This window comes from Lactuca saligna, chromosome 8 (assembly GCF_052625555.1).
Source record: "Lactuca saligna cultivar CGN05327 chromosome 8, ASM5262555v1, whole genome shotgun sequence".
Lineage (NCBI taxonomy): Eukaryota > Viridiplantae > Streptophyta > Magnoliopsida > Asterales > Asteraceae > Lactuca > Lactuca saligna.
Genome location: NC_136424.1, coordinates 11,415,217 through 11,432,920, shown reverse-complemented (window position 1 = coordinate 11,432,920; position 17,704 = coordinate 11,415,217). Strand labels below are relative to the sequence as shown.

The 17,704-nt window shown below is 36.0% G+C and overlaps 2 protein-coding genes across 4 annotated transcripts; one reads left to right on the top strand and one right to left on the bottom strand.

Moving 5' to 3' along the window:
• Positions 1–1,388: 1,388 nt before the first annotated feature.
• On the top strand, positions 1,389–3,825 carry LOC145008936 (Haloacid dehalogenase-like hydrolase (HAD) superfamily protein). The gene is made up of 10 exons (XM_078967562.1): positions 1,389–1,580; positions 1,656–1,787; positions 1,962–2,030; positions 2,168–2,272; positions 2,548–2,602; positions 2,726–2,793; positions 2,911–2,994; positions 3,079–3,219; positions 3,310–3,375; positions 3,468–3,825. Exons 1-10 carry the CDS (start codon positions 1,494–1,496, stop codon positions 3,744–3,746), a joined length of 1,086 nt encoding a protein of 361 aa, XP_078823688.1. The 5' UTR covers positions 1,389–1,493; the 3' UTR covers positions 3,747–3,825.
• LOC145008935 (SNF2 domain-containing protein CLASSY 1-like) lies at positions 3,786–10,324 on the bottom strand. 3 transcript variants are annotated; one of them, XM_078967559.1, is made up of 7 exons: positions 9,985–10,324; positions 9,824–9,912; positions 8,018–8,117; positions 7,658–7,911; positions 6,133–7,566; positions 5,926–6,063; positions 3,786–5,838 (listed from the first exon to the last, which is right to left on the bottom strand). In XM_078967559.1, exons 3-7 carry the CDS (start codon positions 8,070–8,072, stop codon positions 3,895–3,897), a joined length of 3,825 nt encoding a protein of 1,274 aa, XP_078823685.1. In that variant the 5' UTR covers positions 8,073–8,117; positions 9,824–9,912; positions 9,985–10,324; the 3' UTR covers positions 3,786–3,894. The 3 variants fall into 3 exon arrangements, with proteins under 3 accessions (XP_078823685.1, XP_078823686.1, XP_078823687.1); XM_078967560.1 differs by having other exon boundaries at positions 10,041–10,324; XM_078967561.1 differs by lacking the exon at positions 9,824–9,912 and having other exon boundaries at positions 10,041–10,324.
• Positions 10,325–17,704: the final 7,380 nt, after the last annotated feature.

The window sequence follows — 17,704 nt, the reverse complement described above, 5'->3', positions numbered from 1 at the left end:
AAACGCACCAATAACTTGGTGTTATAAAACATATTATTGTGTGTGATTTGATGAGTAAATAGAGCAAGCATATGAGCCGAAGTTTATCCGTTCCTTTTACCCTTAAAGGGATAAAAGCGATATCATTGGGCTCCTCGATGATTTAGTGGTGACAACCCTAAGCGCTTGGCCAAGCCTGGACTGATTTGATTTGTTCAGTTAGTCAGTCGTCATAAATCGAAAATCAGGAAACAACACATGAACAGAAAAAATGATTATAATCCATGTCTCATGTCTACGATATCTAGAATGGAGGAATATATGATCCCTTATCTAATGTACGCGTCATTGACTATGTCAGAGTTCGACAACAACTTTTAAGAGCTATGCTTGCTAATCGGTTTTAAGTCGTAATTGCAGTTACATTTATTAGACTTATCTAAGTGAGAGACTGTTGGATTAGGTGTCTAAGCTCATAATTATAATTGATATGTATTTGACCCGAGAGTAGTGTGGTCCATTTTGGGTTACATTTACCAAAACAATCTGATAGGATTGATATTTTGAGAAAGATGTTATTTGTGATTTATTAATATATTATAAGTATAATATACTAATTGCGAAATCATATTATTCAATTAGTATTGATCAAGAATTAATTTGGAATTAATTTAGTGATCAAAAGAGACTAATTAAATTAACAAGGATTGATTATGTAAATCAGTGATACATATGGTTTGGGCTATTGATCCATAATGGACTAAGTTTATGTAAGAGTCCATGAAGATTTAGTCCATATGGATTATAGATCATAAGCCTAAGTGTAAGAATTAGAGTTACATATAACTCTTGGATTCTACACTATATATATGCCCTTGGCCTAAAATTATATACCCTAGTGATCTTAGAGATACTACAACCGATTTTAAGTGCCTCATAACATCTCTTAAGTTCTCTAATTGTTTATGGTGTTTTGTGAACCATTTGAAGCATCACAGTTGAAGTGCTAAGTTCTTAAAGGCTAAATTTTACAAGCAACAACTAAGAGGTAGTTATCTAACTAGTTTTTTTATGATTCAAATATCAAATTGTATGTTGGTTGTAGGCTTCATGCTTTGGATAATTTTGTTGCATGTATAACTAAAAAAAATTTAGATCCAAAACATTAGGATTGTATGTGTTACCATGTTAAGTATATAAAACACTTTAGCTATTGCCATGTGATAACATTTATTTTATTTTATTTATTTGATGAGGGGATAATAAAACATGATTACATATATATTCACTAAGCAAAAGCATTGTGAGGCCAGCATATACGAATAAAACCAAGATTCCGACTCATCATTTGATCCAAATGTGATATTTTTGACCAACCCAAATCCAAACCTAATAAATTGTATTTTTAAAAGGTCGGGTTCAATCCAGCCCCCAAATGGCACCATAAAAACAGAGGGCAAATAGAGTACTACTTCATCGTCTTCTTACACACGACCTCTCACAAAATCGACACCATGGAATCGGCTTTTGGTTTCCGGCTGATTCCAACCACCCACTCTTCGTTTCTTCCACACCACCTCCCCATTAAGCTCAGATTACCGGTGATTCTTCTAATCTTTTCGATTATTATGTTTGTTCGTATATACATATATGCTCATAGCTTCTGTGTTTTACAGAGCTTACAACGTTCGAGCTTCGTTGAGCAACAACGTAATCGAAAGAACGTGATTACAAGTTCTTATGGCTCCGAAGAAAACGGTCCGCCTGATGGATTCCAGTTCACACCAACCAAGATTTTTATGGAAGAGGTAACTTTTTTGTATCCAATATGCAACCCTATCGGTATTTTTTGATTTTCACCGCTTCTTTTTGGTATAATCTTGTCGAATTAGGGGCTACTCGTAAAATTATCCAATTGGGGTTTCTGGGTTTTGATTTTTGGAAATTCTTGAGTTGTAATCATGGGGTTTATACGATTACAGGCAATCGGAGCTGAATATGGAGAAGGTTTTGAGACATTCAGACCAGATGGACCATTAAAAGTTGATGTTGTAAGCACTACACTGTCTCTTAGCCTTCACTAGTAATTCAAAATGAAACCTATTTCTTATGAAATGAAAATTTGATGTTCATTAGACTTAATTCAGATAGCAAGTGTTTAAGAAGATGATGGGTTTTTTGGTTGCAGGATTTTTTAAATGATCGACTACAAGAAGGTTTTCTGAAACGAATTCGATATGCTATGAAGCCTGATGAAGCTTATGGACTTATTTTCTCATGGGACAATGTGGTGGTAAGTTTGCTAATCTATGATTTATGTTTGCAAGATTTTCTGGAGTCTCTTAACGATGACATGGTACATGTTTGATTGAACGACACCTACTAAACATATATGCAACTATTTGTTGTGTTTTTGAACTTGATTCCCAGTTTCAAGTCTCAACTTCCGATCAAAAAATAAAAACCGAGTTGAATGCTTTATATCTATACAAATGACAACTTATTGTTTATTGCTTTAGTCAAGTAGTTTTAGCCAACTTCTGAAATGCATTTGTTTATGGTGACCAGGCTGGTACTCAAGCATTGAAATTGAGTGCTTGGAAACAACTTGCACATGAAGAAGGTATGTAGAAATGATTTTTTAATTGCGTGTGATGATAATTGTGTTATTTAGAGACCTTAATCCTGCACCTTTTTGGTTTGTTTTTTAGGGTAACTTATGCTCACTTTTATGCTATAAATGTAGGAAAGGAGATCCCTGATGATGTTCATAGGCTTTTGCTTCATGGTGCACCTGATCATGTTTTAGATAAGGTTAAATCCCTTCTTGTATATAAAACATAAATCGATTTTGATTTTGTTATATTTCCTGGATTTTATTTTGCCATTTGGTGTACTTGCTCCTAACACTGTCGTAACTCTTAATCTTAGGTGTTGTTGTGGGGGAATGAAGCATGTGAGTTAGAAAGATTAAAGTCGAAGCTTTCACAGTTGTATAGCAACAATCTCCTCAAGGTCGGCTCTCTTTCTTTAGTCATTAAGTGTCTTTCATATCAATGAATGAATGGCTCAAAATCATGTTTTGTGGTTCTTGATCAGCTTTCAGAACCCTTGGAAGGCCTGAAAGAGTGGTTGGATGCAGTATCAACCGCCCGAATCCCTTGTGCTGTTGTTTCTAGTCTTGATAGGCGAGTCATGGTTGAAATATTGGAAAATATGGGGCTCATGACATATTTCCAGGTACATATATTTTACACACTATGTGAGCATGTCTTTTTAAAATCTTGGTTGACTGACCAAATATTTCGGTGTTTATACTTTATACTATAGGCAATAGTAACGGAAGAAGATGGCATGGATTCCATGGCTCACAGATTACTTTCTGCTGCAGTAAAAGTAATTAGTTTTCTTTGATAAAAGCACTAAATATAAAAACATTTTTGATTATTTCAAAATGGTGATTTTTTTTTTTAAAATTGTTTTTGTAGTTGGATAGAAAGCCATCGAAATGTGTGGTGTTTGAAGATGATCCACGGGGTATAACTGCAGCTCACAACTGCACGATGATGGCGGTTGGGCTTATTGGTGCACATCCAGCGTACGATCTGGTGCAAGCTGACCTGGCAGTTGGTAGTTTTAATGAATTGTCGGTGATTAACCTGAGGAGACTTTTCGCGCATACAGGCTCAACTTTCATGGAACTACAAAAGCAAGTCGTAGAGAAAACACCTCCAAGAAGGAGACTTACAATCGACACCATCTACTGATCCAGATTATTCCCATAAGTTCTTGTAAATTTTTGTAAATTAACAAAAACCAAATCTTTATTAAATAGACATTTATATATATGCCAAAGTCCAAACCACAGTTTATTTAGGAAACATAAAGGAGATATTTTAAATTAGTAATTACTAATTACTCTCTACCTCTAACCACCATATTGGAAGCTTTTTCGTTCTTCATAATGGCATGAAACAGTGAAGCTCGATCTTCTTCCACAATTTCTCTAAGCAACTCGTCTTCAATCTTGGGTGCTGACCAATGAGAAGGATCTTCCACCAGTTCCTCACTGAAAATCATACTCGACACCCATTCTTTCCATGTGGTCCTGCTGTGTTTCTCTTCTTCTAGGGTCCCCGTTGCAAGCAACTGGTAGACATAAACCACTTTGTCTTGACCAGGGCGGAAAGCACGAGCGATTGCCTGTTTGCTTTTAGAAGGATTCCATTCCGAATCCAATAAGATCACCCGTGAAGCTGCTGTGAGACTAATTCCTTCAGCACATGCATTGATGGAAGCCAACATGACCTTCGATGGACCTCCAGCCTCTTCGAATTTATCCATCACTCTTCCTCTTTCGAATAGCTCCAGCTCTCCTTTAAGGACTAGAACCTCTACGCCTTGCTTCCACCCGTAAAACCGCTCGAATGTTTCTATAAACAGATTCATTGGAGCAATGTTGTGGCAAAATATCAAGACCTTTTCTTTTCTGAGTAGACAACGAGGGACTAAATTCATCACAAATCTGACTTTGGAGCCGAGTTTGAGGTCAAATTTGAGTCCGTTGAGGGCTTCTAATTCTGCTGGTTCAAAATACTGACTTGCACATGCTGTGGTTTGTATCAACCAGGGATGTATGGACCCGAGTGTGATTAAAAGTTCAAGTTCTAAAGGAAAGCCTTTGTACACTGGTCTCCTGTCTTGAAGCTTTTGCAAGATTTCTTGTTGAATGGTGGTGGACTTCATCATTAAAGTGTAACATTGCAGACCTGGAAGATTTTCAGCACTGCCACCTTCATAGTTGTCGATGAACTTGCTCGTCAAGCTTCTTAGAATGTTCAACCCTTGTTGTCTGTCCTTTTGAACGTTTGAGTTGATTTGTTCTGCTATTTTAATAACAAACAATTTTCTCGCTCTGTTTTCAAGTGAAAATTTCGAAAGAACGCCTTTCTTTCTACTCTTGAATTTGGGATCTAGTTTTTTCAAGACCTCGTTGACGAAACGTGGTCTGGCTAATGTCAAAGTGTTGAAGTATTCACCAAAGTTGTTCTGGAAAAGAGTACCGGATAGAAGGACACGTAACGGGGTGTCGACTTTCATCAAGGCTTTCCTTAGTCTTGACTTTGTGCTTCTTGGGTTATGGCCTTCATCGAGAATTAGAATCCCGGGACATTGGCGAAGGACTTTGGCCATATACTGGCGATGAGCATAGCTTGAATCTTCACGGGTGAGTGTTAGAAAGGAAGTGTAGCCCATTAAGAGGACGCTTGGGGTTGTGAGCCATTTTTGAATTTTCTCTAAACAGTCTAACACATGCATCACGTCTTGGTTTCGGGGAAGGCCGGGAGCCAGTTTCAGTTTGTTTTTTAAAACTTGTTCTCTGTATGTCTGACCACCGTGGATTTGGTACACCGGAATCGGAATCTCCCATTTAATGATTTCTTTGTACCACGTGTATAAAGTTGTTTTTGGAGCCAGAACCAAAGGCCGGGACCCAGGAAACAGCTTCAAGTAGCTAACAAGAAACGATATTATAAGCAATGTCTTCCCTGCTCCTGGAGTGTGGGAAATGACACAGCCGCCTCTTCTCTTGCTGGCTGCTTCCATTTCTGAAGGTATGATATCTCCAGCTAGATTTCTCCACAGAAATTCGAAAGCTCTTTTTTGATGAAACCGTAGTTTGTCTCTAAGGTTGGGAATCAGGGCCCACACATTTTCGTTCTCATCTGATACAGACATGTTGGATGAAGCAGGACGACATGCAATTTCAAGACGTGTGTCTGCATCTTGTGTGTTTTGCTCTGAATCATCTTCTTCTGTTCGGGTTTCTTTGCTAGGTGTCCAGACTACACCTGGTAACTGTAAATTCATACAACAAACACAATTAATATTGAAAATGTTTATATGTTAACAACTTACAACCAGGGATTCACAAGTTTAACTTACAAAGGAGGGTGAGACGTCTTTTATTTCAGATCTAACATGACCACATAATCTACAGATAATCCCAAACTGTTCATTGAGTCTGTAATCATGTCGACATTTAGGCTCCTGGCTCTTAGATTTTTGCATTTCATTTAAACCCTGAAAGTTTAACTGGAATATTAGTATATCACATAGAAAAAAGGTATATACACATAACAACTAACACACCTCTGTTTCTTCCATAAGATATGTTGTGGCGAGTGCTAATTCCATCTCCTTCCACAACATTTCAAGTTCCTTTTCTTCTGTCATCTCTTCTTCTTCCTCTTCTTCTTCTTCTTTCAAAGGTACTTGATTATTCTCCCTTAGTTCCAAGGATTTGCCCAACTGAAACTGTTTCCACTGGTCAATCACAGCTGGTTGTTCTATGTTGATGGATTTATCTATATTCCTCATGCATCTGCTCATTAGTTCTCTATAAACACTTGCACAAACAGATTTCCTAAAAGAAGTCCTTGAATCATAGATACTCTCCTTTCCAGAAGAGCCTCGCTTTTTACGACCTCGTTTATTAACTATATTCCCCTTCCACAATCCACCTCCTAAACTATCATAGTCCATTTGGGGAGCTTTGTATTTCTTTCTATGAATTTTAGAAGAACCTTGCATGCTAAAGTATTTAGCCCATATGTCACTAATATTAATATCACCTCCTTCATCATCAGAAGCTCCAGGCTTATAAGAATCAGCATATACGTAAGGCCTTGATGAATGAGATTGAGAAGCCATAGAATTAGAGTGTTTGTGGTTTTGTTTGTGTTCCCCTGAATCTTGTTTGTAAGGAACTTCTGTTCTCACCTCCTTTGACTTGCTAGTATCATTCTGCCTTCCAAGATAACCCTCTTGTTTATATACTTTCCTGAAATATTCCAATTTGTTTTCATCTGTGAACGAATGATCATCTTGGATGGAGAATGCCACTGGGACTTGCTCGTATTTTGAACTGTTTGGTCTGTATAATCCAACACGAGACAAATCAACTTCTGCTTCTAACACGTCATCATCACCTAAATAGCGATCAGGCTGGACATTTCTACGCTTTGACCTGCGTAAGCCCATGAGGTCAAAGTAGGATGATGAAGCAAATTCATCCACACCACAAATAGCTTTCTTTTCCTCTTGGGGTTTTATGAAGGGGACAAGGAAAGGAATTGAATTTCCATTTTCTAGTTTGAAGTTAACAGCAGTTGAAGGATTTTCAGAATTTGGGAAACTTTTCTCACTATCACCATCCCAAATTTGATACACTATCTGGTTGTCGACTGATCTCACATCAAAAACAAGCTGCTTGAAGACAGATGCAACAATTAACCATGAGATATCTGAGGAGAATTTTCCTGTAAATAGTTTAAATATTCGACGTGAATTGCAGTCTTCAGAAAGATGCCAGCGATAATGGTTGCTTTCACAAGGCTTCCCTTCAAGCTTTTGAAGAATGGACATCTGATCAATATGTAGCATTTTAGTCTCTTTATGAACCGCTTTCTTGATCAACCCAACAGGACCTTGCTTCATGTAGATGCTCACATGGAATTCACAGACGCATTTATCATCCTCATGAGGCTTCCTTTCTACTGAGCTTACTCTAGCATCAATCCAGACCTGTCAAAGTATAAGTAAAAATTCATAGATGTGTGTGTGTGTGTTCTTAAAGAGAATAGTATGGTTTTGATTTGACTAGAAAGCAAGTTACAGGTTTTGGGTTCTCATTGCTTGACTCCTCCTCTGTTGATGGAATAGTAGAGAGCACACAAACATCTATTCCAGGTCTTAAAAAGCAAGTGCAATCAGCCAAATTTGCTTTTCTTGACCTTATTCGAAGGTCTGACATGGGAAGGGTTTCTTCAGTTGTCTCTCCTTCGTTTATGATTAACATGCTAACAACTCCATTTCTGATTCTTAAGCACTCCACAGGCTTCCATGAACCACACCAGTAAGCTTCAAAAGCTGGTTGCATATAAGAAGAGACATTACCAACTTTTAAATAGAAAACACAGTTCAGTTCAAGACAAACGTAAATATGTAGATATTTATAAAAACATCTGTATCTTACGTAGTGAATCAAATTTATGTGTGTTTTGGTGTAAATTAGCATACTTCCTCTTCATGATTCCTTTTCACAAGTCCAAGCGAAACTTTGAGAATTTGTCTACCTGCAATTTATAATTGAATTAGCATCAGCTGATGAGATCTAGATTTTTAGGCATTATCCCATACAAAGACATTGTCATGTGTATAGCAGTTGGTTATACGTATAGCAATTATAATTTACGTAAATATAACATAAAGGTAATAATTTTTTTTATTAATCACTCTGTCTGTAGTTGTAGCTCATAATTCGACCATTGAGCATCATTGTTTCCAGCAAAATAATGGTCAATTAGCAGTTTTGTTGCAGAAAAGGAGACATCATTCCGTGATTGAGATATAACTCTAGCAAAAAATCAAAATTTAATGAAAGGCAAACTTATATCACTATTCGGAAGATTCACTTCACCATGAATACCATGACAGGTAATCATGTCTTTCTTTAGATAAATTTGCAATTGGCAGCATAACTTTGTACATCTATAAACTTATGCCTACCCTTGTGAACAAGGGGAGTAGGATTTACACATCATAATTTATGCGATGCATAAGTGGCAAGAATAAACAGAAGAAACAATTTGCATCATAGTCCCAGAGTTTGTAGTACTTTCCTAATGTAAAAGATTAAAAGACAAATGAAACAAGCCTTATATCCATCTTCTTTTTCTAATATTAATTATATAAGGGGAAGAGATTATTTCTTCTTTCCTACTCCAGTACTCCTTTAAAAAGTGCGTTATCATTTTTTTGGCCTTGGTCAATTTGGGAAAAAAAGGAAAATTTTTACATTGCATGTTAGACTGATTCTAAGATGCAAAAAAGATATTCTTGTCTTTTAGAGTAAGAAGAAAAAGTGAAGTAGTTGTTGCTGTATTTACTTAAAAAAGAAAAAAGAATAAAACAAGTAAAACTTTTGCACAAAGTATGTAACTTCCAACAAAAAGATATTATGTTTCATCAAAGACAGAATGTATTTTTCTTTCCCTTTTATCCTCTGGCATATGAAATCTGGATCTTTCTTCTTTTACTCGAAAGTAACACTTAACAACTACACACACAAAACTATTATCCATATTTTCCTTTAGGGAATATACTTACAAGGAAATGCATTAGTCAACAAAAACAAAACCACCAAAAACAAACTTCACCTAATCAATAAGAACAGAGAAACAAATCAGAAAATCAGATCATGCTAAGTTGGACTGTTATCAAACCGCTGATACGCATAATCAGAAAACTTACAGACTACACAATTGGTGCAAAAAGAAAGACAAGTCAATTGCTACCAAGTCTCTTCTATAAGTCCAACTATTTCCAAGAAAACACAAAGTTTGGGTTTAATTAAACATGAAAATCGGCAGTTTAAGATAGGTAGGTGTAACAATGCTGCTGGACAAACATCACAGTCTAGTGAAGCATCGAATGAACGAAGATGGATAAGAACGGATGTTAATTCCTTTTGGAAAACGACGTATAACAAAACTAATTCCTGGAAGAAAGGAAGCGATTGCTACTAATTCACGTCCACAACTCCAACAATCTTCCAGGAACCAAAAGATGAATCAAATTGAACTTAACAAGAAGCGTTAACAAAAGCAGTGCATGTACGACAGCGAATAGAAATCAATAGCTATTGCAATTGAAAAACTAACAGATGGCACATGTAGTATTGACAAACTAGTTCCTGCAGGAAACAAAAGCAATTGCTACGCTATCATTCAACAACTCCACAGTCTTCCACTAAAACACACACAGTCCAGTCAGATCAAACCTGAAAACCGGCGTTTAAGATACGCAGATGCGACGATGATGACGAACGAACAAAACATATAAGAATCAGTGGTGATTCCTATTGAGAAGCTGTTAGATACCACAATTAGTATTGTAAAAACAAATTCCTACTCGAAAATAAAGCAATTGCTACTAAATCACCTTAATAATTAACCGCTCAAACTCAAATTGTAGTATAATTAGAACCGGAAACCTACGCTTATGAATGCTGAAGTAGCATCAGAATCCGGCGAATCAGTGCACGGATGACGGAGAACGGGAATCGATAATCACTGGGTGAGAGGAAAGAGAAAATTGCAAAGAAATTTGTGCAACATTTTTATCTTTATTCTGATCAGTGAATCTCGAGGTTTGGAGTGTCTTGTCTACTTTTTCGCTCTCATATCTTCTGTGCATGAAACACACACATACACGGAGAGAGAGAGGGGGCACGAAAATCCAAGGAGAACGAGAGCGGAAAATCTTTGGGAAAGGAGCAGCGTGGCTAGTGCAGAAAGAGCGCTGTAAAAAGTAGAAAGCGTACACGTAGGTGGGGCCTACTTACGGAGTAGTTGTGAGCAAATTGAACGGTTCAGATTTGTTGTTTGTTACTCGTGAGGTCATTAGAGAGATCCTTGACATTTAATACAAAATTTACAATTGGGTCTCTTAATTTGAAAATACCACCATTTCGTCATTCAAGTTTGTATCTCTTTAGGTTAAGAAATGTGGGTGCCTACTTCATGAAAAAAAAAAAAAAAAAAAACAACGTTATTTGATAGTAAGTATAATTTTCTTACGAGAGAACTAAAACAGGCAAAATATAAGTATATATACTCATAAGATTGGTTTTTGAAAAAATAATAAGGTTTCAGTGCCTCTAGTTGTATAGCAAAACTGATCAGGCAAGCTAGACAGTGTGGTTGCTACGTACAACTTGGGTTGCCAGATAGAATGAGTTGTCTCTGTCACACAGTTGGACAAGCATAAGGGTTTAGTCGTGTTCATGATCAAACTCGTATTATATACAAATGTCCATTTTGTGCTATCTAATTTGCATTATGTCATAGTTTGAGTCCCTTTTGTATTATGTTAATTCCTATTGCACTAAATGAAAATGCGACACTAAAATCACTGGGTAGACATTGTGCTTAGGATGCCCTGAGAGTGGTTGTTGTGTGTGACTATTATGACTATTAGACTCTTTGGTTGTAGTAATTGTTATTTTAACTACAGCTATAAGCAAAAAAAATTGATAAGTTTGAGTTATTATTCTCTAACAAACTTGATTTTATCATATCTTCTGGGGCATTTGGATATGGGGTTTTAAATTAATTATTGTGTTTCTCGAAATGATGATCAAAAACAGAAAAATATATTAAAGCCTAGATGTAAAGTTAATTTAACTTTTTATTAGTAAAAAAGCTTTTTTTTTTTCAATAATTCGTTACATGATTCTTAAACTCTAATTACTTTTATTTTAAAATTGATTATTATTGCTTTAGATAACATTTAAACACACTCTGCTGACTTTGTCTTGTTTTAATTAACCAACATGTATACCTTATAAGTATGATAGCAAGATAGTAAAAATGCTTATGAAATCGGGTGAGATTTCTCTAATAATGTGCATTTAAATCAAATTTTTAGGAAATCAATAACCGATAATCTACAAGAAACATAAGTATTAGACAAAAATGCACAAAAAAGTCCTATGGTATGTATTTTTTTAGAAAAAATGTCTAAACCATTCAACTTTTGGATTGGTTATCATTTTCATCAAGTTTGCATGCCTTTTTTGTTAATTTCCAAATTAAAAAGACTATTATAAATATGGTAGTAAGATAGTAAAAATGCTTATGAAATTGGGTGAGATTTCTCTAATAATGTGCATTTAAATCAAATTTTTAGGAAATCAATAACCGATAATCTACAAGACACATAAGTACTAGACAAAAATCACAAAAAAGTCTTATGGTATGTATTTTTTTTTTAAATGTCTAAACCATTCAACTTAAACCATTCAACTTTTGGATTGGTTGTCATTTTCATCAAGTTTGCATGCCTTTTTTTGTCCATTTCCAAATTAAAAAGACTATTATAAGTATGGTAGCAAGATAGTAAAAATGCTTATGAAATCGGGTGAGATTTCTCTAATAATGTGCATTTAAATCAAATTTTTAGGAAATCAAAAACTGATAATCTACAAGAAACATAAGTACTAGACAAAAATGCACAAAAAAAGTCTTATGGTATGTAGTTTTTTAGAAAAAATGTCTAAACCATTCAACTTTTGGATTGATTGTCATTTTCAACAAGTTTGCATATCTTTTTTGTCCATTTCCAAATTAAAAAGACTATTATACATTTAATATATATATATATATATATATATATATATATATATATATATATATATATATATATATATTCATTTTTCTTTCTTTTTTAAACTATTTTAGCATAATAAATAAAGAAATGGTCCACATATTCTCTCTCTCTCTCTTTCACACACACACACACTCTCTCTCTCTCTCTCCCACACACACATACACACACAAGAAAACACACATGTACATACAAACCTGAACTTCTTTTGAAGAACACCCACCTCATACTTTTTCTCTTTAAAGCAGGGCCAACTTTATATGTAATCGAACAAATATAGAGCTTAGGGCCCCCCACTTCTAACGATCCCATTTAACCCAAATAGATAATGTAAAATTTTAATTTTGTTATCCATATTGGTGCACGCACGTAAGCCTCAAAAATATGTTCTTCTACAAGAATACAACCGACGATTCTTCTTCTTCTCCATTCCCGGGATCTGATTAACGATTTAGGTTTCTTCTGCACGATTCTTTCTCAATTCTTGAACACTTTGAACCACTGAAATACACTACCTTCTGTTCTTCTTCCTTCTTTATTCTCGGTTTCTCCACATTCCATAAGGACCATAACTGATAACTCCATTATTCAAACAATATGTGCAATTTTTTATCTATCCATTATTTGTCATCTGAATAGGCTTAATACTTAAAGCCGATTTAGGGTTAATACTTTTTAGTTTTTATTTTTTAGTTATCTAATTTTTGAGTCCATTGTTCACTGATTACAAATACAACAGATTACAGAATAATTCTATTCTCAAATCCGTTTTCTCTATTTTCAGGTTTATTTATTTATCGAAACAATATTTTTTCAGGTTTCCAGAATCTAGATTGGAGCTCTCAGTTATCTATTTATCTTCAATAGTTCTATTCTCAAATGTCAAAGCAGCAAGTTGCAAGTATAATCCTAATTCATATCTTATATAATAGTTGTCTTGGTGATTGTTCATTGTTATTATTAATCAAATACTTAATAATCATGTCAAAGAGAAAATATGAATCAGGGGCTTTAAAAAAGGAAAAAGGAAAATACAACAAGAAGGTTTTATAGAATCACAAATGCATATGTTGCTTATAGGATTATGTTAACTATTTATGTAACTGTTGTCTCTGTCGAAAAAAGTTTTTCTAAATTAAAATTGTTAAAAAATTATTTATGGTCTACTATGTCAGAAGAAAGATTAAATGGATTACCAATTTTATCAATTGATTATGAAATTGACTTATCATTTGAACAACCAAGAGACCACATAGGCTCAACTCCAAAACCTCCTGCGAACGGCTAAAGCGGGAATGAAGGGAGAAAACATTGCCTTTACTCCTGCTGCTACTCCAGTCTTGGCCATTGGTTAGGGAAATGGAAAAAAGAGGAAATGTCCTCCAAAATAGAATTGAAAGGGAACGTCCCAAGATGGGTCATCAAGCAATGGACCTAAAGGAAAGGCCAGTTCTGACGCTCCCCTACTTCTAATCCCAAAGAGGCCACTTGCTTCTATTGCCATGACAAATGACATTTGTAACAGCCCAATTTTTCAGAAAATTTTTGAACTTTCAATTTCATAAACATTAACCAAGGAGGTAAAAAAATCCCAATACATATCCATATTACTTTTTGAATTCAGAGTACAAAAGTTAAATGTGAAAACACTTGAGAATGCACGCCACATCATCAAGCCCAACCCTTTCCCTTATCAATAGAAGTACCTGAAACATTCAATAAAACTGTAAGCACAAGCTTAGCGAGTTTCCCAGTCACAACCATATAATCATGTAATGTCATGCTCATACATATACATACAAAGTTTTACATGGACTCCCTTCATGGTCTTCAATGGAATGTCATGGGCTACCCCTATGGTCTTACATCCTCATGCCATGGGCTCTCCACATGGTCTTGCCAAGTGCCATGTGTGACATCCCCATTTTTACCGCCAGAAAAGACCGATTTCGTTTATGCTTTTAAAATAAAACCAGAGTAATCTTTCAAAAAGTATTGCGGAATTTGTCCCCAAAACAAAATATGATAAAAATATTTATCAAAGCATTTCTTAAACAAATGTATTTTAATTTCATTACAAAACTCGGGATGTCCACATCGATACAGACCAAAAACATAAACTGTACAATATAGACCTTATGACAGCTATTTACAACTACTGGCCTATAATCCAAAATCTCTCATCATCGTCCAACTATGCTCTTGTTCCACTACTTATAATACAGAAAGCTGAGTGGGTCAGGCTTGGGAGCTTAGTGAGCATATAGGGTTTTCAACCTACAAGTAATAAATTTATTAATTTCATCAACCAACAATAACCCTGATTATCCATTCCTGTTATCCCCACTTTACATCCCTAAACACCTATACAAGGGACCTAGCCTAAGGATCATCATCTAGATGGACTTTACTGCTAAGGGGATTCCTCAGCCATATATGTTCATAAGGCAACCACGAGGAGAATGGAGTACACCGGTGAACACATCGTTCACAAACACTTACAGGTTGCAAGATTTATATGCGAGAGATAATGGCACGTCATCGTGGATCATTTAACCAAGAGTGTTATTTTTATCCCGATCCAACAAAGCATATCGGTCGAGATTTATGTGCGAGAGGTAGTGACACTTCATGGAGTGCCTGTCTTGGTGGTGTCAGATCGAGATGTCCATTTCACTTCTCGATTCTATAAGTGGTTCCACGATGATATGGGTACTCATCTCCACTTCAGCACCGCTTTCCACCCTCAGACAGACAGACAGAGTGAGAGGATGATTCAGACTCTCGAGGACATACTTCGTGCATGTGTTTTGAATTTTGGTGGCAGTTGGGATATGTATCTTCCGTTAGTGGAATTTTCATATAAGAACAGCTATCATGCCAGTATAGACCGACCTCCCTTCGAGATGCTCTACGGGAGGAAGTGTAGGTGTAATGCCCGTAGATCCGGGCTAGTTAATTTAGAGACAATAAGTGTCGAAAACGACTTTTCGACAAAAGATTATTTAGAATAAATAATCTTAACCAAGTTGTAGAATATGTATCAAGGTTTCCATACATATAAAGAACGCCGAAATCCGAGTTATAACGAAGAAGTTATGACCCGTTGAAGTTTCGCGACGGAACCGACACGATACTGGGAAACGTAAATAGTGAATTTACGATAGAGCGAAATTTAGCCTTAGCGATCAAAACAAATGTCGTAGAATATGTTAAACTAAGAACATCGATAAAAAGAACGCCCAAATCTGACTTCGTATGAAGAAGTTATGATTTTTCGAAGTTTCGGATTAGCAGTGTGCAGCCCGAAATTCGAATATTAGATCGAGTAGTTTTTAGCTGACACGACCTAAACGAGAATCTTAGATCTCGTTAAGAGTAGCGTAACGAGAAAAAGATGGGCAAAAACGGATGTCGGATGAAGAAGTTATGAGGATTTAACGGACCAATCCTGTCTCGGTCTGTTAATAATATAAAATTTAAAATTGAGTCAAAATTAGCCAACGGAGTCTAAACAAAAGTCGTAGAGTACGTTCCCACCTTCGCGTGGATATAAAGAACGTCGAAAATGGAGCTCGTATGTGAAAGTTATGAATTTTTAAAGTTGGAAAGTGAATTTGCGAAGCTGAGGCATGGACTGATGACGTCGCTTAATCCTGATCGTCGCTTGCGGCCCACGGTCCTCGCTTCGGATTGCGACACGCCGCCCCTCGCTACGCCCAATGTCTGATCTTAGAACGCGCCGCGTACGAAGAAGCTTTCCTCGGTCTACAAGCCTCCACGTAGCTCCACCGAAGTCGCGCCACCTGTAGCCTTATCCGACCCTACGCCCCGCGTAGGGCTTCTGAACGCCCAGAGTAACGAGGCCTCTCGGCCTATAAAAGGGAACCAAGGGCTGCCTCCATTTTCACACCATTTCTTCACTCTCTCTCTAATTTCTTTTTCTCTCTCTACAACCCCAACCCCCCCCCCCCCCCCTCCACCCTAAGCCCTAGATAAAACCCCTAGCACCCTAGGGAAGACCCGAGGCTTCCGAAGTCCCAAGAAAAAGAGCCTTTCGGTTTCGAAACGCTGCTCCAATTAAGTTCCGTTTTCGATAAAATTCACTGTAAGTGTGCTACGCTTACGCAGTTTTTAATATAGCTTTCAAATAATTATAGGAATGTTACCAGGTCCTTAAAATAATTATTTGGGTTATTATTATGAGTTATATTGAGTGTTATTTAACGCTTATATAATAATAATAATAATAATAATAATAATAATAATAGTCAGACTATTAATTTGTCACGGTTATCGTTAGACTAAACCCTAGTGGTATTGGTACTAGGTTTTATCGAAGGAAAGTTGTTTTGAGAGTATCGAAGCGTTGCCCGAGTGCTGAGTCACCACCTATCAAGTGAGTGCATAGTCCCTTTCATGAACATGATTTTAATACAAGTATTGATTGAAGTATCAATTATATGTTTATGTACGAGTTAATTGATGTTGCCTGAAATACGTGTTAAAGAACATACCTTATTATATTTGATAATTTAGGATAAAGAGTAAACCTAAATTAAATATGAGGAATATTGGGTAGTATATTCTTACGAGTACAAGTGAGTTATACTCAGAGAATAGAATTTAGTATATGTCATTTATCCGGGAGTATGGATTAGACATAGTCATTGTTCCTAATCCGAGAGTATGGATTAGGCATAATCATTCATCATTAATCCGAGAGTATGGATTAGTCATTGTCCCTAGTCCAAGAGTATGGATTAGGCATAATCATTCATCATTAATCCGAGAGTATGGATTAGTCATTCGTCCCTAGTTCGAGAGTATGGATTTGGTAAATTCGTTCATTTCTGATCCGGGGGTATGGAGTAGGTCAAACGACTAATCTTAGGTACGAGAGTATGGATAACCTCGTTGTGAGGATCGACAAGGTGGGATAAGAGTTGTTTATATATATGGTGAAATTGTATATTTTGTGAGTTTTAAACTATATATGTGGTATAACATTGTGGGATTGAAATCCTTATGTACTCACCAGGTTTCCCAACCTGACCCACTCAGTTTATTTACATCACAGGTGTTGATATGAAGTCACATTATACTGAGAGATTTAAAGAGATGTAGATCACTAGTGTAAATAAATGTAAGTTCTGTTTATGCTTATGTTTCTGTATGAACGATGACATCCCAAACGTTGTGAAATGAATAAAATACGTTTCTTCGAAAATGTTTTAATAACGTATTTATCGTGTTTTTCTGGGAACAAATTCCGCAACATTTTTATTAAAAATGAGAACTCTGATTTTTATAAAGCATAAACAAAATTGGTCTTTTCTGGCCGTGAAAATGGGGATGTCACAGTTGGTATCAGAGCATTAGTTTAAGCGAACTAGGAATATGGATTTATTTCTAGACTTAAACTTAGAATGCTAAGCGATGATTGTGAGGTTTGAGCACTAGATTATTTTAGGGATTGTGCCTAAAATGCTTT

Excerpts from the sequence above, each read along its gene's own strand:
- LOC145008936 (XM_078967562.1), top strand. The coding sequence starts at position 1,494 with ATGGAATCGGCTTTTGGTTTCCGGCTGATTCCAACCACCCACTCTTCG. Across the intron at positions 2,273-2,547 it reads TCTCATGGGACAATGTGGTG|GCTGGTACTCAAGCATTGAA; the intron begins GTAAGTTTGCTA and ends TATGGTGACCAG. Across the intron at positions 3,220-3,309 it reads GGCTCATGACATATTTCCAG|GCAATAGTAACGGAAGAAGA; the intron begins GTACATATATTT and ends TTTATACTATAG.
- LOC145008935 (XM_078967559.1), bottom strand. The coding sequence starts at position 8,072 with ATGAAGAGGAAGTATGCTAATTTACACCAAAACACACATAAATTTGAT. Across the intron at positions 7,567-7,657 it reads GCAATGAGAACCCAAAACCT|GTCTGGATTGATGCTAGAGT; the intron begins GTAACTTGCTTT and ends ATACTTTGACAG. Across the intron at positions 5,839-5,925 it reads AAGACGTCTCACCCTCCTTT|TTACCAGGTGTAGTCTGGAC; the intron begins GTAAGTTAAACT and ends ATGAATTTACAG.